General features: G+C 52.1%; 1 protein-coding gene across 18 annotated transcripts in view; it reads left to right on the forward strand.

The window, feature by feature from the left end:
• Positions 1-27,795, forward strand: part of SLC22A23 (solute carrier family 22 member 23) — a 142,387-nt gene that overhangs the window by 14,991 nt on the left and 99,601 nt on the right. For 11 of the 18 annotated variants that reach the window (XR_009543077.1, XR_009543076.1, XR_009543075.1 and 8 more), the window contains exons 2-3: positions 19,972-20,075; positions 25,143-25,297. The exons of 2 other annotated variants lie outside the window; for them this stretch is intronic. Coding sequence is in view for 10 of the 16 variants with exons in the window: in XM_060163779.1 (XP_060019762.1) it covers positions 19,972-20,075; positions 25,143-25,297 (259 nt within the window). In the remaining 6 variants the exon portion in view is untranslated. Of the gene's footprint in view, positions 1-9,461; positions 11,095-19,971; positions 20,076-25,142; positions 25,298-27,795 lie in introns of those variants that run through there. 5 more of the 18 variants (XR_009543078.1, XR_009543074.1, XM_060163783.1 and 2 more) reach the window with 3 other exon arrangements.

Genomic DNA, 27,795 nt, shown 5'->3' on the forward strand with positions numbered 1-27,795 from the left:
AGCAGGCAGGGGTGACCCGAATTTAAAGGCTCAGTTTATGACACCGAGAGTAGGTTTTTCTGTCTCCAAAAGGCAATTTCCCCCGTCGAGGGGGAGGCCATGATCCACAGTCTGATGGAATCTGTGCGTAGAGCAGAGGTGGTGGCCTAACCTCATCTGGTTCCCATTCACGTGGGGAGGAGACCACAGGAGGCAAGTCCAGAGGTTATGTCATTCAGATGTTTGCTGGGCCGCTCTGTTTGCAGAGTGCCGTGTTGAGAGCCTGTGAGGCATGCCCTGAGGATCGGGTGGTCCCGGGAGACCGGGGAGAAGGAGGGCAGCTGGGCAGGGGGGGAGCCTGAGCAGGGGGTGGCAGTGGGGAGGGGTGGAGTGTGTGTGTCGGGGGTCAGTCCTGGGTGGCAGGAAGTGGGAAGGAGCTCTTGTTTAAACCAGGAGGAGATAAGGCACAGAGCTGTGACGATTTGAAACCTTGGGCATCAGTAGGGATGCTGTCCGCTGCAAACAGCAGAAAACCTCAGATCACACTGAGTTCTGAAATACGCAGGGAAACTTAAGACATTTCCGGAAGTCAGGGATGGGCCGGGCCCCAGTCCACAGTCTTTTCTGCGTCTCTTCCTGGCCTTCGTCAGTGGTGGTTCATCCTGACGCTGTGTAGTGAGAGGCTAATACTACTTGGGCTGCCGTAACAGAGCACCACAGACTGGCTGAAACAGCAGGATTTGTTCGTCACCGTCTGGAGGCTGCAGGTCCAAGGTCAAGGTGTTGGCAGGGCTGGTTCTCCCGAGGCCTCTCTCGGTTTGTAGATGCTGCCTCCTGCCTGTGTCCTCACAGGGTCATCTCTCTGTGTGTCTGTGTCCTGATCTCCTCCTCTTCTAAAGACACCAGTCGTATTGGGTTGTGTCCCACGCTAACGACCCGTTTTAACTTAATCACCTCTTGAAAGCCTTGTGTCCAAATGCAGCCACATCTGAGGTGCCGGAGGTCAGGGCTTCAACAGATGGCCTTTGAGGGGACACGATCCAGCCCGTGGCCAAGCGCTGAGGTCCTCGTGTTGGCAAGGCGAACGCACCCTGACGGTGGCTCTCTGAGGCTCCAGCCCCCTTCTGGCCTGGGAAAGAGGGAAGGACAGCGTCTCCTTGCAGCCTGGAGCGTGGGTCCTTCTCTCTCACCTGCATCCCTCAGGTCGCATACCTGCCCGGGACAAACAGCACCCACCGGGGGTGCCCTGTGCGCACCAGGGACGCCCCTTCCCCGAGTCACGTGGGGCAGGCACGTAGACAAAACTGGGTTCAAGAGGAGTGGGATCGGGGAGAAGAGGGGCTGTGTGCAGAGGACCCCGGACTGTCTCTTCCAGGTGAGCAGAGGGTGGGAGGTTTGTGAGCCAGGTCGTGGCAACATGTCCCAGCCGTGGGCTGGCCACTCTGGCGGGCCACTCACTTCTCCCTCCTGTTATCAGCATCTGATAGGTGAGGGACCCAAGGCTTAGAGGCCAAGGGGCTTGGCCAGGGACGCGGCGTTCCTAATCGACGAAGCTGGCATCCCAAACACGTCAGTCCCGCTCCACCACCTGTGCTCCCTCCATAACACCAGCCCCCCTCCGCTCCCCCCCGCCCCCGTTTCCAGAAGACAGACCGTGTGCCGGCGGAGAGGAGGTCCGGGGCCACCAGCGTCTGTGCTGTGGGTGATGGTGCCCGGCCACACGGGGTGGGCAAGGGGCAAGGGGCAGACCAGACTCACTCGCGTATCAGGTGACAGGAGGGGGCGGGCCCCCGGCAGCCTCAGAAAGTCCGGCAGAAAGTCCAGGGCGGCAGCAGGCTTGGCTCCCCGCGGGGGCCCTGAGGGAGGGTCCGTCCAGGCCTCTGGAGCGGCCTCGGTCCCTGGCGTCCTGGGCTGGGATGCACCCGTCCAGTCCTGCATGTCCACCTGGCCTCCCCACGTGTCTTCACGTCATCGTCCCTCTACCTGTGTCTCTGCTTCGACGTTTGCCCGTTTTCTAAGGACACCAGTCATGCTGGATGCGGATCCACCCTGATGACGTCATTTAGCTTCCTCTGCTCCGTGAGGACCCTTCCTCCCACAGTCACGTCCTGAGCCGCCGGGCTGAGGAGTCACTTCGCCAGCTCTTACTGGGGGGATGCAGCTCAGCCCACAGTGGGGTCCTTTCAGGAAGACAGAGCAGAGCTGCTTATCCCTGCAACACGGGTGACTCCATCCTTCACGTCACTTTTGCAAGAAGAGTGCTTTTCCAGCCCATTTGGTGTGTTGTAGAGTGATGGATCTGCAAGCAGGTGGCTGCAGTGGTTGGAATCCAGGTGGTGACAGAGGGGGCAGGTAACAGGTGGCTGCAGATGGTGGCAGGAGTGCCTGTGGCGCTTTCACGGTGAGGGAGAAGGGGGAGGGAAGGAGGGGAAGGGGCCCTGGAATAAACAGCACCTGTGCGAGTTGCTCACTCTCTGCCCTGAGCTCTTGGCCTGGAGATCGTCTCCTTGAGCAGAAGGGAAAGTACACACAAACGCTTTCCCTCCTGGAGGGTCATCCAGCCCTCTGGGCTCTGCCACACCCCCTGCGTCTCCTTCCCCTTCGCCGCCTGTCACCAGAGAGCTGCCGGAGCGGGGAGGACGCGGAAGCCCCGTCAGCTCTGGCTGCTGCTTCCTCATCTTTGGGGACCCGTTTAAAACAATTTCCCAGATTTTTTCAAACGGAGATACAATTAACATACAGTAAAACGGGCAGATTTTAAGTGTATAGTTCACTGGGTTTGGATCCATTTATCTGCCCCTTAACCACCACCTAAATTAAGCCGCAGTGCGTTCCCCCGCCGTGGAGAACTGCCCCCTGCGCGCCTCCCATGGCCTCCCGCCCCCGCCAGCAGCCAGCGTGTTACTTTCCCTCAGCACAGCTGGGTGCTGCCTGGTGCAGAACGTGGCAGACGTGGACACGTGCAGGACGAGGCCTGCGCGTCTGCCGCTCGCACCCTGCGCACGCGTGAGCTCCACCCACGTTCCCACCTCCGTCAGTCGTTGCTCCTGGTACGCCCTCCACCGATCGCGTCACCGCGTTCGGGTTCTCCCCTCACCTGCCAGTGGACTTTGGGGTGTTTCATGTTAGTGGCCGATACACGTAGATTGCCATGACAGTGAAATTCAGAACTTCGCAAGCCCTGCCTAGTCATTACCTTGCAGTTCTAAGACGTCCAAGTTGACAGAATCGGAGCAGCTAGTGGGAGGTCTTGACTTACTCATAATCTGGGTAGGTTTCCCTCTTTCCCTTCTCTTCCTGGGGGTCGGAAGAAGGAGCGCGGGGTGCCTGTGGGGGAGCAACTGCGGCCTCCAAGCCGCAGGAATCCAGATGCAGTTTCCAGGGTCCAAGGGTGATGAGGAGGCCCGAGGACTGGGGCTGGGGGCGGGGATGCACGTGGGCGGGGATGCGTGTGGGCGGGGATGCACGTGGGCGGAAGGAGCTACACCTGGACAGGCCGCGGCCATGACGCTAGCGCGGGTACCAGGAGTGCTGAGGTTTTCCACCGCAGCTCCAGGAAGCTTGGAACAGCAGGGCCTCCTGCCACATGTGGGACCCCAGCCGGGAGCCCCGCATGCCTCCTGGCTCAGAAAGACCTGGGTAAGCCTGGTGAGGGCTGACGGCTCTGGGGTTAAAGGAGCTTGGGAGCAAGAGGCCAAACGAAACAGACGGTGCGTCCGCCATCTCCCAGCCACGGCTGAACAGAGCGGCGGCCCCGTGTGTAGGGACATTTGTAGGAAAGGGCAAGGGGAATTCTCTTCCCATGGACCTGCCCAGGGGAAGGAGGGGGCTAGGGGAGTGTTTCCCAGCAGGGCTGGGGCGTGGGAAGGGAATCATCGCTCCCAACCTCTCCCCGAAGTGCGGGCAGACGGTTCCCACCATTTTTGAACCTCCAAAAACATGGCGTTTTCCCCAGGGTTTTCACGTTTGTCCGTGTTTGCGTGCCGTTGGGCATTTCGTCGGGCAGAGTGTTTGCGTCCGTGCCTGTGCGTCGTCCAAGGTGAACTGTGCTCGTGTTGAAGCAGGTGCAGCCACCACTGATGCACTTGTGTTGAGACAGCAGTTTAGGGACTGCAGGCCCCGCCATGTTCAGCAGAGAGAATGCGTTTATCCTGATGGCTGTTGAAGTTACTGAGCCGAAGGGGAAAGCGAGAGGCGGCTTTCTTGGGCCTGGGTGGGTGGTGGTCTGAATGGCACTTGAGCACAGTAGCCAGGAAGCTTGGTTCCTTTAGGTTTTGTAAACGCAGCCCCATGATTTGGGGGAAAAAAAAAAAAAGACCTTGTGAAAAATGATTTTACACCTGGCTTTTTCACAGTCTCGACTTGACCACAAGCACCGCGTGGTTGTGAGAACCGGGGCTGGTCCAGCAGTGACGCGGTCCCATGCTCGGGGGCTGTGCTGAGTGCAGCAGGGCGGGGGGAAGCCCCTAGGCTCGGGCAGGAGACCTGGGTCTCCATGCTGGGCTCTTCACCACATTTCCACTCAGACCTCCGGCTCCTGGAGTTACTTGGCCTCCTGGACCCTAATTTCCGAGGTGGAGATGCCGCTTAATGCGTAGGCTTTGCAGAGATGAAAGGAAACGACCCCCACGCAGCCTCCATCTCCACAGGGTGAGACCCGTGCTTCATCCGAGCCCTTTGCTCGATCCGAGCCCTTTGCTCGAGGAGCCCCCATCGGGGCTGGGAGGGTAACTGCTCTGACGCATCGTGCAAATCGCCGCAGTTTCCCAGCCGTTAACTCAACATGTTTAAAACAAGACGTCTGGAAGGTCTCAGGACAAAATGACGATCAGCCCTGGCAAATGAGCCTTCATGGCATGTGGCAGCCACCTGAGCCGCGGCCACGCGTGGGGACCCTGCCTTCTCACCTTAAAACGTCCGGGCAGCTGGTCTCAGCTAAGAGGTAAAGCAGCTCACACCAAGGTACATGTGATGATAGAGCTAATCCTTCTCCTTGGGGCTCATCCGTATACTGCAGCCTGTTTATTGGTGGCAGATGTGCGGCCTGCACCCTCGTGCCCACCCATCGGTGCGTCTGTAGAAGGCTGGAGCTTGCTTGGTCCGCGCCGCACCCCCTGGTCACTCTCTCCCTTTCTCTCCTCCCCCGTCCCCTGAACAGCGGGCTCGGGGATTTGGTCCCCTTCCTCTGAAAGGCTGCCAGGCTGGATCAGGGTGTTTCTAACAAGAGCAGCATCAAGGAAGAGCCAACATGAGGTTTGATTTCAGTTGACATTTGAACTCCATTTAAAGGTTGGTTTTGATGCGTTCCCCTCTGTAACGTGGGGTGCAGGGCTTCCGGGTCTGCCCCTGCCCCGCTTTCTCCACTCACCTCCTGACCCCCTGCCCGGCCAAGAGGGAGAGTCCTAAGTAAACAGAGCCCCAGGCCCTCTGATGTGCTCTCACAGCGCCTTAAGTTCAGCTGTATTTCATTTCTTACTCACGGCCTGTTTTCCACCCTTAGACTCTCGACAGCAAGGACAGCACTTTGCACTGTTATTTCCTGGGGTCTGGCCCACAATAGTGACCAGTAAACAGCCATTAAATATGGAAGCCGTGCCTGTGCCACCCTCTGAATACGCAGACGAGTCCCCGATGGGCCTGGACCAGGGCGCTGGCCGCGGGTGGGGATGCACAGGGAGGAACCTGTTTGCGTGAGGACAGAACCTAGGCACTGGGAGCCTGGCTTGAGCATCATGGGAAGTGAAGCCCAGGGGAGGGAGCAGGCGACTGTGAGGGACACAGGAGGACTGTCACGCTTCCTTCTCTCATGTCTCCCCGCAAGGAATGGTCTGGGCCTCGGAGAAGCTTGTCCTGAGGCTCTAACCCGTAAGGCTGAGAATCCGCCAGCAGGAAGTGGCTGCCCGAGGGCTTCCTGCTCTTCAAGGGGGCGTCCTCTGTGTGTAAGTTAAACAGAACCCTGACTAGTCACAGCTTGGGTTTATCACTGTTAGAACAGGAACACAATTTTATCTCACTTTTTTTTTTTTGGTAAGATACGTATGAAATAAAACTTACCATTTTAACCATTTTTAAGTATATAGTTCACTAGCATTAAGTACATTCACGTTGTTGTGCAACCATCACCACCATCCGTTTCCAGAACTTTTTCATCGTCCCAAACTGAAACTCTGTCCCCGTTGAACACTAACTGCCCATCCCCCCCTCTGCCCCAGCATCCACCCTTCTACCTTCTGTCTCTGTGAATCCGACGGCTCCAGCGACCTCTTATAAGTGGAATCAGACAGTGCTTGTCCTTTTGTGACGGGCTTGTTGCTTTGAGTGTAATGTCCTCAAGCTCATCCATGGTGTAGCCTGTGTCAGAATTTCCCTCCTCTTTAGGGCTGAGTAATATTCCATTCTGTGTATACACCACATTTTGTGTATCCATTCATGTGTCTATGGACCCTTGGGTTGCTTCAACTTTTTGGCTATTGTGAATAATTCTGCTTTGCACATGGACGTACAAATATCTGTTTGTGTCCCTGCTTTCACTTCTGTTGGGTACGTAGACTATGTCTTGAAGAGTCCGTGAGCACCACTGGACTTGGGCTGACTGAGCGTTCTCCTGCAGGAGAGGCAGCAGCGTCCAGTGCAGGAACATGTCCTTTCAAGGAGGGTGAATTGTACACAGCGATTGCTTTTTGCTGTCATTGAGCTTCTACATATCAGTTCCTAAGAGTATTGAATGTTTGTCCGTCTGTTACCAGTTAGCCTTTATAAACTCTTCTAAAGACAGAGAAACATAGTTATTGTTTTTATGTTCTCTGATCAAAGGTAGAAAACAAATTCCTCTGTGTACTTTGAATATCCTTTGACACATATGATAGCAGCTCTCCTCCCCTCATGTAGATGCAGGGGTAACCAAAGTCTTACCCCAGGCTCAGAATCCCAGAATTGTCATATTATAATTTGCGTTGTGATCGTCTGTTAGGTCGTAGGGCAAACAAAATATGCATGGCAACATCTCTTATTCTGCAGTTCAAAATATGCCCTTCAAAGTGTGTGTGTGGGATGTCCAAGGCCTCCTGAGTTCGGGAAGTGCAGCCACAGAGCCCCCTGTGCAGCATCCATGGTGTGCAGTAACAGTAAAGGCTCTGAGAAGTCCTGCAAGGTAGACTCCATCTCCCCTCTGACTGTTACTGCAGACGAACACCTGTTGGTGCCCTTTCAAGCACCTTCAGAAAATGCCTCAGCTGCTGACTTAGAAGTGAATGCGTGTTAAAGATGCAGCCCCACAGGGGAGCACAGCCCAGCTGAAGGTTTCAGTTATGGACCGTTCCCTCCTCTCTGCTTCCTGTGTGCCTTGGAGAGAGGGGAAGGAGTGGGGAGTGCCCAGTGGGTGGCCTTGATGGCCTGCGACAAGCTTTGTAACATCCGCTCTCGAATCAGTGGTTGATGGAGGGTTTTCACTTGGCAGTCTGTGAAGCGTACCTTTCCAGAGCATGCCTTAGGCTGGGATGGAATTCAGCTGCCCTGGCTTAATTAGCAGGGCCACACCCACCAAGCCCCTAACCCGATGCAGTTAATACCGTTGCAGGAAAGAGCCTGGTTTCCAGAGGTCCACGGAAGGGGCTGCCGCACAAGTTGCTGCGTGCTGTGCTTCCAAATGCACCCATAGCAGAAGACACCGTCCCAGGCCCGTCCCCACTGTTAAAGCCCGTGGGGTTCTGACCGGGCTGGCGGGTGAGCAGGGTGAGAACATCCACGCAGCCGTGGGGGGCCTGTGAGGGGGGCCACCCGAGGCCCAGTCTGGCCACGCGCAGCCGCTTCGACCTGAGGGATCTCTGCCCCCTCCTTCCCCTTCCAGCTGAGTCTGTTCTCTGCTTCCCTGTCCCACCCAGCCCGGCCCGATGTGGGTCCCTGGGGTCTGTCCTCAGGAGAACTGGCTCGCGGCAGTGGGTGGCGCCCCTCGAGGAGCTGATTCTGGCTTTGGCTTAAGGATACTTTGAGTTTTATTTGAGGAAAATCTTGCAGAGCTGTCTGTCTTCTGTTAACTTGTCCCTCGGAATGTCGGAGGCCCCTGGAGTGGACGGCAGGGGTCCTCTCTTGGGCCTGTATCTGCATGTCCTTGTCCCGCTGAGCCCCGGGCAGCTGGAAACAAACTGCACTGTCACCTTTGGCTGTCACATTGCCAATTCTGCTCAATGTTTTGGGGAGATTAATAGTCGGTTCAAGGGAAAAAAACGTAAACACCCTTTTGGGTGTGATAGTGTCGCTAGCTTTTGAGAACCAACCTCCTTTTTCTCCTTTGGGTCAGAAACAGTATATTTAATGACTGTCTGTGGGACGTCTGGGACGTGGGGCTGATGTTGTCCTGTCTGCAGCTGACGAGATCGAAGCGAAGGGCATCGCGTCCGAGCTCTGGGGAAGGACGTGAAAGGGGTGTGGACCCCGTGTGGAAGGGTGCCGGCTTCCTGTCCAGTCCCTCCCCACTGCGGGCAGAACTGTGCCCTGGGGGCATCTTCTGTGCTTGCCTCTCCCACTTTCTGTTCTGTGCAGAGAGGATGTACAGCTGTGCAGAGAGGATGCACCGCTAGGAAATACCCCTTCATTTGGATCAGTTAGGGTCAGTCTCGGTGAATAACGCAGACTCTCTATCAAAACTCTTTTTGAAAGTAGTTTTATTAGCTCTCCTTCAGGTGTTACTCACCCACAGACATAAGCCCCAAAGGAGCTGCTTAAGTGACAGAATTAATGAGTAATAATCACCGGGCACCTGCCTTACATTAGTTTTGACTCATAACAAACCTATATTGCAAGTTTTATGACTCCTGTATCATAGATGTTGCAACTGAGGCCCCAAGGGGTGAGATAACTCACCCGGGTCACGTGACTAGAAGGGAAACTCGGGTCCATCAGCTGAAAATCTGTGAGAGTCCATCAGCTGAAAATCTGTGCTCTCACCTCGGTGTGGCTGTCGCCTTCCGGCCCAGCCCAGCCCAGCCCCCATGTTGGTCTCTGAATTCCAGGCCTCCTGCAGGCTCTTGTTTATCTGATGACGCTCTTCTGCGGAGACCCTGGTAAGCTATAGCCCAGCCCAATAACAACAAAGGCAAAGGCCAAATTGGTAAAAATTCCCCAACTAGTGTTCTGCTAGACCTTTTGTGAGTCCAGCAGCTGAGGGTTCTGTGTACCTTGTTTTAGCAGGCTGGTGTCAGCTGACTGTGGAAAAGGTGACCATTTAGATTCACATGTGTGCTGGCTTCTAACTTGAGTCAGACACAGCAAACAACATCCTTGTTTGAAGAGGCTGTTTTGCCTAATATTATTCACGTCCTTTCAAGATGGTGAGACCGATGTTGAAACAGGGAGAAAACTGGTTTAGCTTCTCAACTGCCCTGATTTATTATTAAAAAAAAAAAAGTGACTGTTGGACAAGAAGGCCAAGAGTTGGTCTCAGTTAGAACGTTGAGATAATTTTTTAAAATTCTTTATGTTGTAAGGGCTTTGGACCAGAGTGAACGTGGTGCCGACAGATGACCGTGAGGTTGGGAGCTGGACCACACACCTCTGTCCTGCTCTGCAGTGATGGACTTGGGCGGTTTGCATCAGGGCCACCTGTGAGGAAGTGAGATCTTCCACAGCATCCTGAGCTGGGGTCCAGCAGCCCCAGGGTTTTTTTTTTTTTTTTTTTGCCGCGCTGCACGGCATGCAAGATCCTAGGTCCCGGACCAGGGATCGAACCCGTGCCCTCTGCAGTGGAAACGAGGAGTGCTCTGGACCGCCAGGGAAGTCCCCTAGATTTTTTTATTTTGAGCAAGTTACGTCATTTCTCTAGGCTTCAGGCTTCTCATTTCTAAAATTAGGAGGTTGACCTTGACTTTTCCCAGTATTTCGGTACTAAAATTCTATGAAAAATAAAATACTGGGGTATTATTTTTAATAGATGCCTTTGAGTACATATCTGCTATTCACAGGGACTTTACCAGCTGTTTTTGTTTAGTCATTGTAACAGTGAAGTAACAGCAAAGGTTGTCCTGCTTCCACAGTAACGCTTTGCTTCCTCGTACCTGAGGTCTTCTGAATACCAGGCAAGACAAATGCTGCAACCGAGAACAATTTAGTATAAACCACAAAATTGTTTATATTTGCATGAACAAGGGCTGTTTCTTTGAGTTTATTGGGGTGGGGAAAGAACATGAGTTTTAATCAGACATAGATTGATAATCTTCTACTGAAAAACCCTTTGACTTTGGACTAGTTGCTTCCCCTCTGCCTCAATTTCCTCATCTGTAAAGTGGACTCACTGGTCATAAGCCCGTGTTGTAGGGCTGTTTCGATCCCTGAATAAGATGCTTAGTCAAAGCAGCCAGCAGAGCACAAGACCACGGCAGGTGCTTAACAAATGTTGAGACGATACTTAATTTATGTAACCGATTTGTTCTATTAAGAGAGAATTATTCATTGTTTTAAATAAATGTCTCATACCCTGTATTCTGTGGGCTTTTATAATGAAACTAGAATTCTCTTCCCCTTGGGGAAAATTACTAATGGTGAAAAGTGTGGCGGAAACACTTAAAAACTATATTGCCTGTATAAATGTTGTATAATACGTAATTATGTATTATTTAAATCCTGTTTGAAGAAATAATCACGGAGAGAAAGAGGGTTGAGAAGGTGCATGGCACAGGGAACACAAGCAAACACAGAGCACGTCCACTTCCGGAGTGGCAGCTCCACGTGCTGTCCTGCCCCATCCCAGCCATCAGCTTAGAGACTGAGGACGTGGTCCCTTTCTTCAGGGACTCACGGTCGAGTGCCGGGGTCGGCAGACTTCCCCTGTGAAGGGCTGAATAGTAGACATTTTCCGCTTTGCAGGCCATGTGTCCTGTGTTGTCACCCCTGTGCTCGGCACATGCACTTGTGCACTAGCAGAGACGGGCCCCCATCGAACTCGACGTGCAGAACAGGGGGCAGGGCCACATCGGGCCTGCGGGCTGTAGTTTGCCAACCCCTGAGCTGGTGAAAGGAAGATTTGTAAGCAGCAGGCAATTACGTTATGTTCTGATAAATGGTCTGGGTGTTTATCCTGAGTAGAGGTTGTCATAGGAGTACAGAACAGGGGTACTAGGAAGAGGAGAGCTTCTCAATTGACTTGATTAAATATATGGAAACGTATTCTTTGTATCTTTCTAATTTTCTACCCCTTGTAATTAATTGTGTGCTTACAAAGCTGCTGTATGCCCATCGAAAGGCATAACGCCAGGAGTACAGAAAGGCTGCCATTCTCCAACCCGCAGGTGATCTACAATGTTAAATAATTTTGGTTGAAATGAGTTTTATCCATTGAGCCAGGAAAATCGGGGTGTGCATGGATATTGTAGGACAGGCAAAGGGCCCTGCGGCTTTTGGGGAGCTGGGGGTCCCCTGGCGTGGCTGGGCCCTGGCAGGGCAGAGAGGTGAGGGGTGACTCGGCCCAGAGGCACTTCTCAGGGCTGAGAGAAGTCAGGGTCACAGCTGCCAGGCAGTGGGGAGGGACAAGGCATTTGTCTCCGCAGGTAAAAGATAATTTTCCTTCTGCCTCTGAGTTCTTCTCGATTGATCACCTGGTCATCACGTTCTTCTCGTTCCAAGGATTCCCTGACCCTGCTGTCCAAAGGTCTCCACACTTCGCTCCTTTCCAGAATTAGTGGGGCTCGTTTCAATGTTACAGTCCAGTTTTGTTCCCGCGCAATACTAAAAGATCTCTTCTAGTAACACGTGTAGCAACTGTTTAATTTCTTGCTAAGAATCTTTCAGTTACTTAATATCAATTACGTGTGAGAAGCCGGTGTGTTGAATTCACTTAAGGCATGAATAGTTCCCTGGGGTTGAATGTTCAGGGCGGTGGAGTTTTTTGTTTTTGTATTTTTTCTCTCTTTCTGGTTTTGCAATAGTCCTCTTTAATGTATAGGGTTTACTATCGATTTCCCTTCTTAGAGGTAGTAACATAGGCATTGCAGGATTTGGAAAGACTCTCCAGGGTTTTGGTTGATAGAAGGTCGTTGCTTATTTACCGTCTCTGCTGCCTGTGGATCATAGATCCAGCATCCCCCAGGGCCATAGTGGGCATTATGGCCCACTCATAAGGACGTTTGCTAACGTAAACCTCTGCTTAGAACTGTACAGTGTTCCTTGTTTCCTTTCGGAAAAAGGAGAGGAAAATTGAGTGCCTCGTGTTACCTCGCAGAGATGATCCTACATCCACTACTCAGGGCCTGTTTAGGTGGTTAATTTTCTGTTTCCTTTTTAAGTTAGCTTCTTAAATTTTTATTTATTTTTTAAATTGAAGTGGAGTTGATTTACAATGTTGTGTTAGTTTCAGGTGTACAGCAAAGTGATTCAGTTATACATAATATATATGTATATATCATTATGTTCTTTCATTCTTTTCCATTATAGTTTTTTACAAGGTATTGAATATAGTTCCCTGTGCTATAAGAAAGAGGTTTTATATTTCCAGCCCTTTAAAAATGGTCAAATTCAGTAAGAACCGGGAAAGCCCCCGAAGGCGACAGGTTGAAGCCGTTGTCACATCCATCTCTCTTCCTCCACACCAAGGCGGTACTACAGCCAAAGGACAGCAGGCGTGAGAGTCGTCACTGGAAGAAAAACAGAACAAGACCGATCACTGAGTAAGGGTTAGGGTGAGTCTAAAATGACTACACTAGTCCAAAACGGGGCTACGCGAGGTTGAAGAAGTTCACCAGCTTTGACAGTGTGGTCTTGGACCGGTTTCCTTTGCACGAGGAGAGAGCGGGTTTGCTGGTCTCCTCCATGGAGCACCCACAGGCTCACAGTAGGTTTTTGGTTCAACTATTTCCCTCAACGTGCTGTGTTTGGGTTTTTGGCACCAAGTTGGTTGGGGAAAAAGAAAGTGGAGGAGCCGTTTGAGCAGCAATTAATGAAAAACAGGGAAACAAAACTAAAAAGAAAACCCAAAACCCTCCCAGTGTATCTGGCAAGGTCGTTCATTATGTCATTTAAGGAAGCTCGAGAGAGTGCCAGCCCTAATTGGCAGTCGCGTTGGCTGCTGTGAAGCTCCTAAAATTGGAGGATGAACTTAGAGGCAAAAAGCAGAGAATAATTTGGGGTTTTCAAAATATGCAGTATTTCTTGAATTTTGATAGCATCTTTAGGGAAAAAAATCCGAATACTACTAGATTAAAAAGAACAAAAACAGGGCTTCCCTGGTGGTGCAGTGGTTAAGAATCCGCCTGCCAATGCAGGGGACATGCGTTCGAGCCCTGGTCCGGGAAGAAGCCACATGCCGCGGAGCAACTAAGCCCGTGCGCCACAACTACTGAGCCTGCGCTCTAGAGCCTGCGAGCCACAACTACTGAGCCTGTGCTCTAGAGCCTGCAAGCCACAACTACTGAGCCCACGTGCCACAACTACTGAGCCTGTGCTCCAGAGCCTGCAAGCCACAACTCCTGAAGCCTGGGCGCCTAGAGCCTGTGCTCTGTAACAAGAGAAGTCACCACAATGAAAAGCCCGTGCACCGCAATGAAGAGTAGCCCCCTCTCACCGCAACTAGAGAAAGCCTGCGCACAGCAACGAAGACCCAATGCAGCCAAAAATAAATAAATAAAATAAATCCATTAAAAAAAAAACTGAATAACACAGACCTGCATAGGCTGCCTCAGTGTTGAGCAGCTGATTGTAGCTAATGTGCTTCGTGGGTCCAGCTTATGTGGCCAGCCTTCCAGGGTGTGTGTGTGTCGGGGCGGGGGGGGGGTGTTCTTGCCACTTCTCTTGTCTCCAGTTAAGAAACACAGAGCAGGGCAAATCCTCGGTGTATCCAACAGTGGTTCATGAGGGTCTGCTGAAATACCACTATAGGGGGAAGAAAAGGTTGCAGAAGAATGCTGACTCTGCATTTCTCTAAATTCCTCCAGTTCAGTCAGGAATTTTGTTTTATTTAAGCTTTTGAAGTTTTAAGCAGTGTTATCCCCTTTGCAGTCTGAGCAGAAACTTTTCCGTTTATCTCTACTGACTCCTCAGGGTTAGAACAGACGTGCGTTGTGACTGGTAAAACCCTCGTGGCTTCTAATGGAGTAGCCTCAGATGGGCATCTCCAGCACAAAAGATGAAACTTGGCGGAAATTTTTCACTTAGTTTCCTAAAAAATGCTTTTGGCTTTAGTCAATGAACATTAACGTCATCAGTAATCTTCAGGCTCTGAAGATGTAGTTTGTTTCTAGTCATTTTGCAAACAAGCTTCCGCTAGGCCTGAGTGTTTAGATTGTGTTAAAATGCATATTCCTGAAAAGGTGAAAAGTTTTTTTTTTTTTTTAGTCATTTGGTCTCACCCTAACTACTATCACTTCCACCTACCACTGTGGGTGGGAGTTTATATTACTTTTACCTCTACTTTTTTTCTTTCATTATAAGGCTTATAGATTAACTGTAGGAAGTTTGGAAAAGTCAAGAAAAGTATAAAATCGAAAATAAAACTCAACTCTCCAGAGATAGTCACTTTAAATATTTTGGAATATCTTCTAATTTCCCCTGTGGACCCAAATATCTCCTCTATTCATGGTTTTTTATTCTGAGCCTTTCTCATACCGTTATGTCATGAGCATTTTTCTCAATCATTTGCTTTCAAAAGCAAACATTTTCATGCTGTATAGCCTTGCTGATGTCAGGCAGGTTCCCATGTCTTACAAGTTACAAACACTGAGCATCGTTGCACCAGGACATCTGTGGGCATCAGTCATAGTCTCCTTGGGAAAAACTTCCAAGAGAGGGAATTGCTGGGATAAAGAGTGCTCATGATTTCACGTCACGGGACGCATGTTGCCAGACGGCCTCGCAGAAGCGCAGGGCTTCGTTCACACGCCCAGCACAGATTTGATCCTCTTGGCTTCTCCTGCATTGTTGGGAAACTTAAAAAAAAATTTTTTTTGAAAATAAAATATTGAGCGTTGATTTTAATTAGTGGAATTGAGCATTTCCCAGGTGTTTTTTTTAAACCATTTGTTTCATATTTTGTTAATTTGCCTGGTGCTTTACCCATTTCTAGTAGGAGTATCAGTCTGTATTGTTATGGAAATACTTACTAAGGATAGTAACCCTTCGGCTGTTGTAGGGGAGGAGAAAACCTTTTTCCTCTACCCTCCTAGGCTCTGTGGCTGGGGCCCTGGGAACTAGACTGAAGGCAGCTGAGCAAGAGGGAACCAGGGTTCATTGCCAAGTGGAGCCGGGCACACAGGAGCGCTTGGTGACCAGTAACTCAAAGGGGTGGTCAGAACTTGGGCTCACATCTTAACAGAAGGACAGTCCGTTTGTACAGAAGTGAGGAGACAGAAGAAAAGGGGTTGAGGCTTTTAGGGGTGGCAAACTTGGGAAGGAAATATATGGGGGAACTAACGGAAGATGAGGGTTGTTTCAGTGAGGTTGTTTTTAATTTTTATCTTATATTGGAGTACAGCTGATTTACAATGTTGTGTTAGTTTCAGGTGTACAGCAACGTGATTCAGTTATACGTATTTTTCAAATTCTTCTCCCATTTAGGTTGTTACAGAATATTGAGTTCCCTGTGCTGTATAGTAGGTCCTTGCTGATGACCTGTTTTATATATAGTAGTGTGTACATGTTAATCCCCAGCTCCTAATTTGTCAGTGAGGTTGTTTGCAGACACATCTGGGTGCCAACTTTGTCTTCACGGCCATAGGACTTCCCCGGGGAGGGGGTTTATGGCCTTCATTTCTCAGAAGCCTCTGCTTTTAGGCAGATAGGGACGCTCTGAGAAGGCTTCTTCCTGAATCTGCTGATTCTCATTTGCTCCAGCTCAAAATCATCCTTAGGCCAAAGTGGCATGTTTTGGGGGTAACCCATTCTGATCCCCCTTCCAATATATTTTACAAATTTATCTCTTTATAATTTTGATTACGTTTGTTTTTTGCGGTACACGGGCCTCTCACTGCTGTGGCCTCTCCCGTTGCGGAGCACAGGCTCCGGACGTGCAGGCTCAGCGGCCATGGCTCACGGGCCCAGCCGCTCTGCGGCATGTGGGATCTTCCTGTACCAGGGCACGAACCTGTGTTCCCTGCATCGGCAGGCGGACTCTCAACCACTGCGCCACCAGGGAAGCCCTTGTTTATGGTATTTTTGATGCAGGGAGGTTTTAAATAATAAGTAAAATGAATAATAATTAAGGAGTAACAGATAAACTGTTATAAAATCCATCATCTTTTTCCTAAGTAGTTTTTTTCCTCTTAGTTTTTATCCTTAGGGAGTCTCTCCACTTCAAAATTGGATACGTTCTTGTTTTGCATTTGACTTTATCATAGTATCTTCATTATTGCTGAAAATAAGATTATCTTCCTCATCTCCCATTTATTTTCCATCTTCTTTAGAAACTTCATTAGTTTCCTTGATGAATATTTCTCCCCTCTGGCAAGTCGAGCAATTAGATGATTCCCTTGAAAACAGTATAAATTTTATTTCTTTTAGCTTATCTTTAAAATATATAGGTAGGAAAACAGTCTACCAGATTTTCTGTAACCATTGCCTTTTTTTTTGAAAAATAGAACATGTGCAGCTAAGATTGAGATCACATTCTAGGGTCAGTTCCCTCACCGTGGAGCATCACGTGGTATCACAGTGGACCATCCCCGGTCCTGGAACGACGGCAAGGGAAGCAGGCGTCAGACTATGAAATGGGGCCATGACGTCTCCACTTTTGCGATCTTGTTAAACCTGCTGACAAAGTGCTTGACTAGAGGGCTGTTCTCATTGTTGTGAAGGGAATGGATTTGAGGGATTAATGCATGGAGACCCCTGTGTTAGTTCAGTGGGGAGGCCCCCTGTCCTCTTGCCCTGCACACTCCTTCCCAGGGAGATCTGGTCATAAAATCAGTGCTTGCCGAATTGCAGAAGCAGCTGAGAGCTGAGCCTCCTGAAGGGTGCCTGGAGCAGCTCCCTAGAATGGCCTGTCCAGGGACTGGGTCACAGCTAGGAGGCGGGGGATTCAGGAGGTCACCGTCCAGCCCAGGCTCTGGGATCACACCTCGGCCACCTGCAGACCAAGCCCTGCCTGATGTGACCACCAAATGGATGTCCCACGTATTCCTGCCTTAACGCTCTTCCTAATTCAAGTTACCCTGGAAATTAGATCTAGGCTGTGCGCTGGAAGTTACGTGCAGGTGACGGGCAGAACCTCAGTTACATGTGAGAGCTCAGCAGTGAGGGAGCCTGGAAGTGGTGTTTTCCAGCCCACACTGCAGGAACCCGCACCAAAGGGGTGACGAACGAGCCTCCTCGCGCGTCCCCATAAATCAGGTTGTCCATAACAGAGGTGGAGTGGGGGTGGGTGCCAGGTACACTAGGAAGGAGCGCCCTCTGGCATCGGTGATTGACGGGTGTGAGAAGAGGGAGGTGACAGGTGATGATGTCAGAGACAGAACCTGTGCCACTGAGTCCTGGCTGTGCACAAGTTAGGTTTCTTAACGTCCCTTAGCCTTTGCTTAGTGAAATGACCGATTGCCGCGTCTTATCGATAGTGGGACAGATTTCGAAAGCGAGGTGATCTCAGAGCTTCCTCATACTTCTGAAATTCTTCTGGAGGTTGTAGGACATCTGAGCATATTTTATTTTCATCAGAAGTGGGACGATCGGACAAGGGATGCCGTCCCCATGGATTCCCAGCCCTACCTCACCTTGTTTACGGAGTGGACCTCAAGGGGCCTCCAGGGTTTAGGGGTGTCCAGCAGACCCCGAGCAGGAGGGACTTTATCTTGGGGAGCCCGCTGGGGTCTGGAGTGGTTTTCTTGTTGACTCAGAGATGCTGTCTGCTCCGGTGCCTGATTGAGGGGTTAAGGCGCCAGGTGGCTGTCTTGTCCTGGGTCCTCCCCCCACCCCGCCCCCCAGGCTGAGGACAGCGGGGCCAGCGACACTGCTAACCAGGCTGCCTTTCCCTCCTGGCCGTGGGAGCGGTTCTGTCTCCCTCAGCTGTTTCAGTTTTCCACTCCCGCCTTGTTAATTGATAGTGATTGCGCTGAACATCTGACTAGGTAGCAACTGAATTGGGTCATGGCTGCCCAAGGCCAGGGCGAGTTATTGTTCGGGGGCCTGAACCCACAGCAGTGTTGGCAATCCGCTCCCCGCCAGATGCTTTTATGAGAATCTCTTTTGTCTCCTGGGCGCCTAATACAAGCAGAATGTGCTGCTTGGCATCACTTAACCTCAAATAAGCTCATCAGTGAGCAGTCTGGGTGGAGACGGGAGTGACTGATTCTTGGCCACAGAGCCAGCAGCTGGTCCCCCTTCCTCCCCTCCCCCTCCCCCCTCCCCCTGGCAGCAACCTGGGGCCGGGTGTGTCCTTCTGCTGCCAAGCACGTGCCGGGCTGAGGTGCAGGAAGGTGTGATGTGATTGGGATTGTAACCATTATAGGTGTTGTAAGCACCTCCTCGCCCGGAGGAGCCAGATGGGCTGGTGGATGTAGCTCTTAGCCTTGGAAATCAATTGCTTTGTGGGCAGAGTCCTGTGCTGGGCAGAGTGGAGAGAAGACAATTCAGAAACAGCCTCAGAATGTGATAAACCAGGCTGGGGAGACAGAACATACACACACGGGTACTTCCGTGAGTGCTGGTTTTCCAGGCTGGCCTCCACAAGCCCCCTTAGCTCACGCTCTAGCTTCTGACCCGGCATTTGCTGCACAAAGCGCTGACCAGCCCTGCTGTGCATGTTTCACGCGGCCTTTGGCCTCACCCTGCTCTTGGGGGTTGACTGTTCGAGCCCTGGCCCAGGCCTGGGAAGCTCATTCACTGTATTCAAACAGCAGGGAGATGACAGGCCAGGGCGGCATCGTTGTCACCTGGGCGGCTTGTCAAACTGCTTGCTGTGCTTCCTCCAGAACTTCCCGTTCGGGGTCTGGCGTGGGCCCGAGAATGTGCCTTTCTGACGCCTTCCCAGGTGATGCTGATGCTGCCGGTCCCTGGGCAGACGTCGGGGGATGGCATCCCTGGAAAGAACACCTGTATCTGAATTGTTAATGATGAGATGACGTGCAGCTAGCAGTGCCGGCCCTGGATGTGTCCCAGGGGGTCCAGGGAATGACGTGGCGGGCGGCCGCCTTCCTGCTCTGTCCAGGCTGGCGGGCCCCTCCCTTCGCAGTGGCTGGTGCAGAGCTCGGCTTGTCCCAAAGCCCGTTGAAGCCGAGACCCCTTTTGTTTGCCCCTCGGGCCCAGACGTCAGTTGCTTGTGGGTTGAGGGCCGTGTTTCCACTTGGACACACGTCACTTCGAGGGAACAGACGTGCATTTCTCTCTCACTTCTGCAAAAGGAGGAAGGAAAAATTGGAGGGTTATTTTTATTTGTTTTTCTAAATAATAAAGCTTAATTGTAAAGATAGCCTAAATGTTGTATTCACCAATTGATTGGCTTTCTCTCCAAGTGGAGAGAAAGTGGCTTTAGGATGTAATATGAGAAAACACAAGGGACATTGATGAGGAAAAAAAGAAAGAATGCTTAGTTAAAATTGATATTTCAGTATTCACTGCTAACCCTCTTTATTTTTAAGGCGACTTATAAAGTTTGGGGAGTTTTTTGGGATGGAAACACAGAGGTTGCTTTCAGTTTCCTCGTGTTACTGTGATGCCCCATGCAAACAGCTGGCAGGGGCTTTCCACCTGCAGGGCCGCATGACAGCTGTGCCAGGGATGGGGGACTCCCGGCCTGTGCTGGCAGGATGGAGGAAAGACTCATCCGCAGATGTCATGGCGGGGTGTGAGACCCTACAGACTTTTATCCTCTGTCCCGGGCTAAAACATTACACCGCCTTCTGTGGGCAGATTTATATTTCTCATTGTTGGATTTTCAAAAACATTGAAGAGACTCTTAGCGGTATGTGTGACACAGCCTGTAAAGGGTGTCATGACCCTGAGCGCAGTTATGTGTTGCCCTTATGATTGACAAGTGGCCTCTGTGTGTGTTTCTCTCTGATCTGTTTTCTATTTGCCCCTCTCTAGTGGGATCTTGTGTGTGATAATGCCTGGAAGGTCCATGTCGCTAAGTTCTCCTTACTGGTTGGATTAATCTTTGGCTACCTGATAACTGGATGCATTGCTGACTGGTAAGTACCCACATGCCTGCCACACAAACCTGGGAGCCGCAGCGAGCCTCTGCTGCCTAGCGGGGCACGGTCGGTGTGAGCTCACCGTGACCGAGGCTCTCCTCTGCCCTGGTGCTGGTGGCAGAGCAGAAGGCTGTAGCTGCCACCTGCAGCGTTCAGAATGAAAGGAATTGGCCGGTGCACAGAGCAGACCATTTTGAAGTGAGAATCTAAATTCATTGCAGTTCCCCGGCTGCTAGAATCTAGCAAAACCGGCTTGTAGCCTGCAAGCCCACGTCCTCCTGACCGTCAGAGTGCAGTTAGGAAGAGCCTGGGGACGTGGCTTCGAGGCTTTATGGGCTGGGGCCTGAGCGGGTGGATATACGAGAGGCGTCAAAAGATGGGGAGAGGACACGGCGGACTCTCTTCACCCCTGAGAACTGGACGGTGGGGCTGTGCCCATGAGCTCCCTGAATGCCACACAGATCTTAGAGAGGGACAGTCCTTGTAGTTGGCTTGGCCAGTAGATGCCTGTGCGGGTCCACAGGGAGCTAGACCTTGAAAAGTGGACAGCATGTGCGTAATGGCTGGGCAGTGCAGGCAGAGGGGCGGTGACCAGAGGCGAGAATGAATACGCTTTACGTGGGTGGGTTAGGGGCCAGGTGTGTGGTTCAGGGTGAAGTGGCAGGTTGTTCGGAGGGCGATGGGGCTAGTCATGGTAATAATAACAGCGACAGTGGTAGCACCCCTCGCTTACTGGCTGCCTGCCGTGGCCGGGCACCGTGCTGAGTGTCTCCGTGGATTAGAATATCCCGTCCTCACAGCACCCCGTTGGGAAGGTACTCTTATTACCCCTGCCTCATGGTGGAGAAATGGAAGCACGGACGTTTAATTAAAATCCCCAGGTTCACTCAGCTTTTAGGTCGGAGAGCCAGGATTTGAGACCAAGCTGGTGGTGGCCCCAGAGCCTGGCTCCACGGGTGTAGACAGCTGGCTGGTGGTACTCCAGAGAGCGCCTGCGGGGACAGAGCGGCGGGGGAGCCCAGGGAGGCCCCTTTCAGGTCTAGAACTTTCTTCCCCAAGGCTAGCGCCTATTTTGGGAGTTCCTTGCATTAATGTGAAGTGTGATTTCCTGAGTGTTCAGAATTTGCTTAATCATCGTTTGGAAGTGCTTTTTAAGGACATACTCCCTGGAGACGGCAACAGAGACGCTGTCAGTGATCTCTGGAAACCCACAGCCCGCCCTCGCATGGGGTTTGGTGGTGGCTTTTCTTGGGGAGTGGAGGCGGGGAAAGGGCGAGGGTTTGGGGTTTTGTTTTTTTTTTTAAACCAAATCCTTGAGCTTAAACGTCTTCAGAGTGAGCTATACTGACCTAAAAGATACTCTAATCCCAATGTTTTAACCACAAAGACTTTTGTTTCCTAGAAACCTGCATTGAAATAGGTGGGGAAGGCTATGGTGATATAACCACGTCACTTCTTCCTAAAAACACGGACTTGACGGAGGTTTTAGTGTCCCGATTCCTGAGAGATTTAATAGGGGAGGTAAATATGGACCTCGAGCAACAGATCTGTGACGGTTTAAATTGCTTAGACGGGGTTTTGTGGTTTCTTCCTTCTGGCCCATCCACGCCGTTTGGCCTCCCTGACCGCACGCCAGGCCTGGGGACAGAAGACAGGAGAGTCTGGGGTCTCCCTTGGCGAGCAGCCAGAGTCTGGTGCCGTGGCCGCTTGGCCAGGGTCGCCGTGGTGGGCGAGGGGCACTGGGGGGTCAGGGCGGGCAGCTTGTGCTGGGGCTCCCTGCACGTGTGAGTGGGCCTCAGTTCCAGTTTGAAAGTTTGGTGTTTTCCACCCTTGCCTGATTTACTTTTGGCATTTTACTCCCTGCTAGAGCCTTACTTCAAAGGAGATAAACACATGTAGAGGGGAGCCCGGATTTCACAGCCCTTGGCACCGCTTCACGGCTGTGTAGGGAAGTTGATCCAGTCCTAGGTTAAGCTAAGACCGCAGTCAGCGTCTAAGAAAACTTTAAAAAGTGACTGTTTTCCACACACGTTCTATCTGGGACCGGACAGTATGTACGGTCACGCGTTAGTTCACATGGAAGAGGGGGACCGGCCCGGTCAGTGGCTCTCGCCCGATGACCTCGTTCCCCCCCTTCCCTGGGTCTTTGGCTGGACATCCTGCATGTCTCGCCCATCCGGTCCCGGGAGGCTGCCTTTATGGGCTGCACTGCAGGCCCCCTTATCCTCTGGCTCCCGGCTGAGCCTGGCCAGCGGGGCAGAGGCCGGGGGTGGGGGGGCGCGGGGAGCACAGGCTGGAGATGTGAGGGAGGGGACAGCAAGGTGGCAGCATTTCCCTCCCCTGCTTGGTCTCTGTAGAGTTGCCATCGTTCGGGGCCCCCCTGCCTGCGCCCCGTCTCTGAGCTCTGGACTGTCCTTGCTCCCCACTCCCTGCTGTCGGCAGCCCCAGCCTTCTCTCCCAGCTTGCCCCCCGCTTTGTAAATAATCCCTCCGTTAAAGTCTCCTCCGAGTCCTCCGTTTGAGCGGGACACCTGTGTCCTGTGGAGACCCTGTCGTATTTCTCTGGGGGCTGTCATGGTTACCAGGCACTTGGTGGCTTGACTGACCGGACTCGCGGTCCTGTAGTTCGCGCCAGGCTGAGCCCAGGGTGCCCGCGGGGCTGCAGGACCCCCTGGGGGTGCTAGGAGAGAATTCACTGCCTTGCTTTCTCCACCTTCTCGCGTTCCTTGGCTCCTGGCCCACTTCTAGTTTCCGAGCCCGAGATGGCTGGTCAGGTCCTTCTCACAAGGTCATCTCTCTGGTTCCCTGCAGCCAGGACAGGCTCTCCGGGTCCTTAGATTGGACCCACCTGGACAGTCACCTCACCTCAGGCCCTTCACCTTCCTCACGTCTGTACAGCCCCTTTTGCCTTGAGAGGTGACACAGTCACAGGGTCTGAGGATTAGGACCGGGGCCCCCCGAGGCCGTTATTCTGCACATCACAGATTTGGGGGTGCGATTTTACCAGTCAGCCGGTGGGGGAGGGCCCCAGCTCTGGGGCAGCCGGTGCGCACGTGAACTCCAGTGCTTTCTAAATCACTTGCACGTGTCTATACCCGACGGCCCTTCCTGAAGAAAGCACAAGGCTCGTTTGACGGAGCCTCGTCTTCCTCAAAATTCCATCCTTCCTCAGGGAGCCTGGATTCGGGGCCGCGGGGTTCTGACCCTGAGGACCATGTTGGCCCCACAGTTCCTAACACTGATTTTCACTTAATGATTTTAACAACCATTTGGGAGGGAAAGATTTAGAATCATTTCTACAAGTTAAAAAAAAAAATCCAGGATCTTTCCTAAAGTGTCAGGACAGGGCAGACCATATCTGGTGGGCGACAGGGACGCAGGATGCGGGAAGGGGACCCACGAGCTGCTGGGTGCCCTGTCCGTCATCCCTGTTAGCGATCCCAACACACTGTGATGCAGGACGATTATCCCCGTGTTACAGAGAAGGGAAGTCGAGGTAAACAAAAATGGGTAAGTTAGACTTTGTTTTCCTTCATTTTAGGAGACCAACTAAGCCATGCTTAAATTTATTTCTGTAAACGGGTTGGGTTTGGACCAAACTACCTATAGAGTCTTTGCTGATGAGGACTTAGTGGCCCCAGCACAAGTCAGGGGAGGTAATGGCTAAAAGCTCGATAAGAAGGTTGACTTACGTTGCGTTGAGCTCACAGCCTTGCCGTCCTTTCTCTAAACCAAAGCGACTGACGGGGCTGCTCAGAAGCCTAAGGAATTCTGAATGAAACTGTGTCCTGTAGTTCCCGCCCCCAGAGTTTCTAGAAATTACATCCATCTCCTGCACAGGGCAAGACCGTGCACTCCTGAGTATTGCTTTTTTAAAAAGCAGCTTTATTGAGAGATAATTTGCATACCATAAAGCTCCCCCATTTTAAGTACCCAGTTCAGTGAGTTTTAGTATATTCACGGGGTCATGCAGTCACACCACACGCGGAGTCTACACCATTGCCACCTCCTGCCCATTTGTAGTCACGGCCATTCTCACCCCAGCCCTAGACAACCACGACTCTACTCTCCATTCTCTCCATTTGCCCTTTCTGGGCACTTTGCTCTTAGGTGCCTCGTCCTAAGTCTAGGTGTTTGAGGTACCAGGCTACCAGGCGTGGACTTTGTTCCCTTGGCAGGTGGAGTCCAGTTGCTCTGTGAGCCTTCCTTCCGGTTCACTCTGGCTGTGTCACATTCATCTGTGTGGTGGAGGGTTCTGCTTTACTTGGGACACATGGCAGGTTGGGAGGGATGGAGAACAAGGGCCTCCCCATCCCAGTGGGCCACCGCTACCCAGCCCCCCCACCACGCCTAGAAGCACATCGCCCCCTAGTGGTCACCGAGCTCTCACCGGCTGGCGCTGTGGCCCACCAGCCCAGGGTGCGCGCTGCTGTTTCCCGACGTGCAGAGGATGGGCCCCTGGGGGCTTCACTTCCAAGTCCACACCTGTTGTGTACAGGTCAGGCTACCTTAGTTTAGCCTGTGGTCCCTTAAATTTCCTTCTCATCATACAGCTGAAACCAGTCGGCAGCCGGCTGGGCCCTGGGCTCCACCAGGCCACGGGTGAGGTGGGGCCAGACTAGTTAACAGCCCAGAGAAACGGCTTGAAGCCGCTTGCCTGGGGTCTGTGTTGACCCTGGAGCCACTTCCAAAGGTCAGCAGCTTCTCAAGACCTTGAATGTTGGGCGTGTCAAGGTTGGTGTTTGGGGAAGGTGTCATTGATTGTGTTGAATTATCCCCCATGTACTCGGGAACAGACTGGCCAACAGGACTTGGTTCCCGTCTCTCTGGTCTGTTGTGCGGTACTGTTGACCTGTGTTCCCTAATCTACAAGTCCAGCGGGTGCGTGCATATCCCCCGGGGGCCTTCTACCCCTGGGCCTCCCCAGGTGGGTCCAGGAGGGATACAGACTCAGTACGGTGCTCACCCGGCACCGAGCGAGCACGGCGGTCCCAGGGATGCCGTGGCGTCGGGCCGGCGGCCCCACCCGCCGGTGGCGGCTAACCGTGTCCCTGTCCGCGTGCAGGTCCGGCCGGCGGCCCGTGCTGCTCTTCTCCGTCATCTTCATCCTCGTCTTTGGACTGACCGTGGCGCTGTCTGTGAACGTGACCATGTTCAGCACGCTCAGGTTCTTTGAAGGATTCTGCCTGGCCGGAGTGATTCTCACCCTGTACGCGCTACGTAAGTAGGAGCCTTCACGGCGGGTCTTGAAGAAACGAGGGGACGTGTGGCCGCTGTGTGCGAGGTTCGGGAAGGGTGTCTGCGCGCTGCGATTCGGGGAGGCGGGGGGCGGGCTGTGGAGGCAGCAGCTTCTGGAGGTGTGGACCACAGGCCTCATCTGCTGTGAAAACACTCGTTCCCACGTTGTGTCTCTAACCCTCCCTTCAGCCCGAGCTCAGGCTCAGGGCCCGTCGGAGGGCGTGGGGGGCTGCCTCGTGGCCCGGGGAAGTGGGGATCGGCCCGCAGTGGGCGTGGACGGGCTTCTGCTTTCCCCCGGGATGTGCTGTGCTCGCGTTCCGTGCACTGCCGATCCTGGACGTATCCGGGCATCCCTGCACTCGGTTCCGGAAGAGCATAGCAGGTGCTGCTCCAGTGTGCTCCGACGGGCTCCTCAAGAGTTTTCCTTGTCTTTTTTTCTTTAAGACTGTGCCAGGTCCAGGCTTCCCACCTCCCCACGTGGCTTAAGTGGTCTGGGCTTGAACCCTAAGCACTGGTGCTGGGAGAGCAAACGGCAGTCTCTTTAGGGTGAAGAAAATTTCCATCGTGTCTCTGACCCTTTCAACTCTCCTGTCAAGGATGGTTGTCTCCCTTCTTTGTAGCTGGTGGTTTCTAGCACAGGGCCACAACCCCACAAGGAGAAGGAAGGTTTTAGGCATTTACTTATTTTCTAGTTTTATACTTTTTAATCACAGTGTGGAAAGAACTGTTAGGACTCATGTAAGATGATTTATGACATGTTTTCTTTTTCTTTCCCTTTGACAACATAGGCAGGATAGACTAGGTAGCAGTTTCCAGTGGGGTCAGTAAGGATAGCTCTGATTATCTTAAAGTACGGCTCTCTTACTTTAGTCTGTGATCCCTTTAAATAACACTTCTAGATGGCCTGGATTTCGTTCCCTTATTGTAGAGAACAGAACTGTAGTCGATTATAATGCAGCTTTATAACCACAGAGAATAAAAGGGCTACAGAGGTGTTCTCCTAAAGTCACTGTTGACAGTTTTGTTATCTCCTTCCGACACTGAATTGAATTGTGGTTTCTTAGAAGTCACCATTTCCAGGTTATTTGCATTTATTTTGGAACCCTTGCTCTTGGGGGTTCTTAAGGAATGTACGTGCTCCAGGGCAGTGGGTCGAGGTGATGGCTATTCGGAGGGTTTATTTCTTTGAACAAACGTCATAGGCGTGGGGGTGGGGTGGGGGGCTTGAGCGCTTCCATTCAAGGTGCCTGGGCCGTTCTCCATCCCTGCCCACCCGTCCGTCTGTGCAGAGGAGCGGCTCTCGCGCTCGTTCTGGAGGAGGCTGCGGGCCCTGCTCTCAGGCCCTCCGGTCCCATGTTTGTTCAGGCGCGTGGGCATCTGCTCTCCAGGCCGCCATCCCCGCGGGGCTCTGGTTCCCACAGGAGGACATCCGTCCTTTGCTTCCTCGAGGACGCTGTTCCCGGGGACGGCTCTGCACACTGGCAGAATGGAGCCGCCACGCTTCAGGAACTTAGCAGAGAAATAACCTCCATCTCACCACCCCGGTACTTAGCCACGTTCGGTGGAGAGAACGTTTACGGAAAAGAGCCTTAAAGCACAGCTGACATATCGGCTTTATCTTGCACGCTAACTGCTGGCAGAGACCTCAGAGGACCCGGGAGGACCCTTGGGGCCCAGCGGGAGAGGAGCCTGACCTGCTGGCCCTGCCGGCCTGTGATAAGGAAGGAGGGCAGGGGGTGGCCGGCACTGGCCATCTCTGCAGACTCCCCTGAACTCAGCCAGACCTGGAGAGAATTCCCCTCAAATGGCATCATTTCAGCCTCGTGTAGAATCGCCCTTGTCCCTGTGAAATCTGTTGCTGTATGTACTGTGAAAAATGAAGCTACGGCTGTTTTTTCGTGAGATTACACAGTGAGCTCTTTATAGTAGAAAGTTCTCTTACGTACTTCAGAACCATACGAAGAGTGTGCTTATCCCGGGAGACGGCTTTGCTGTTATCTTACCGGCACAGATCGTGTAACCCAGGCATCTGCAAACTTTTTTCTGTAAAGGGACAGGTAGTAAATATTTTATTCTGTTGCAGCTACTCAGATCTGCCATCTATCCTGAGAGCAGCCATAAATAATATGTAAATGATTAGGTGTGGCCGTGTTCCAGTAGGACTTTGTTTACAGAGGCAGATGGTGGCCAGATTTGACCAGTGGGCCGTCATATTTTAGCCACTGATAAGTGATGCTCTCTTTCCAGTGACGCTGGGAAGCTTGGAAAGCTTAGAATCTGATCTAGCATGTGTGTGGGCTTGACAAGCTGAGCTTTAAATGCTGGCCCCTCTCCTAGTTTTATTTGAAATTTTCTGCTTTCGTTTCTCCTTTGTCCCATTTTCCTATCTCCATAATTTAAGTATTATTATATGGATTTCTGCGCACAGTCTTAGGTTTTCTCGGAAATGAAGCAAGGCATAAATAAATAGCTATGTTTTC

The sequence above is a fragment of the Lagenorhynchus albirostris genome, chromosome 10 (assembly GCF_949774975.1).
Source record: "Lagenorhynchus albirostris chromosome 10, mLagAlb1.1, whole genome shotgun sequence".
NCBI classification, from domain to species: Eukaryota; Metazoa; Chordata; class Mammalia; order Artiodactyla; family Delphinidae; genus Lagenorhynchus; species Lagenorhynchus albirostris.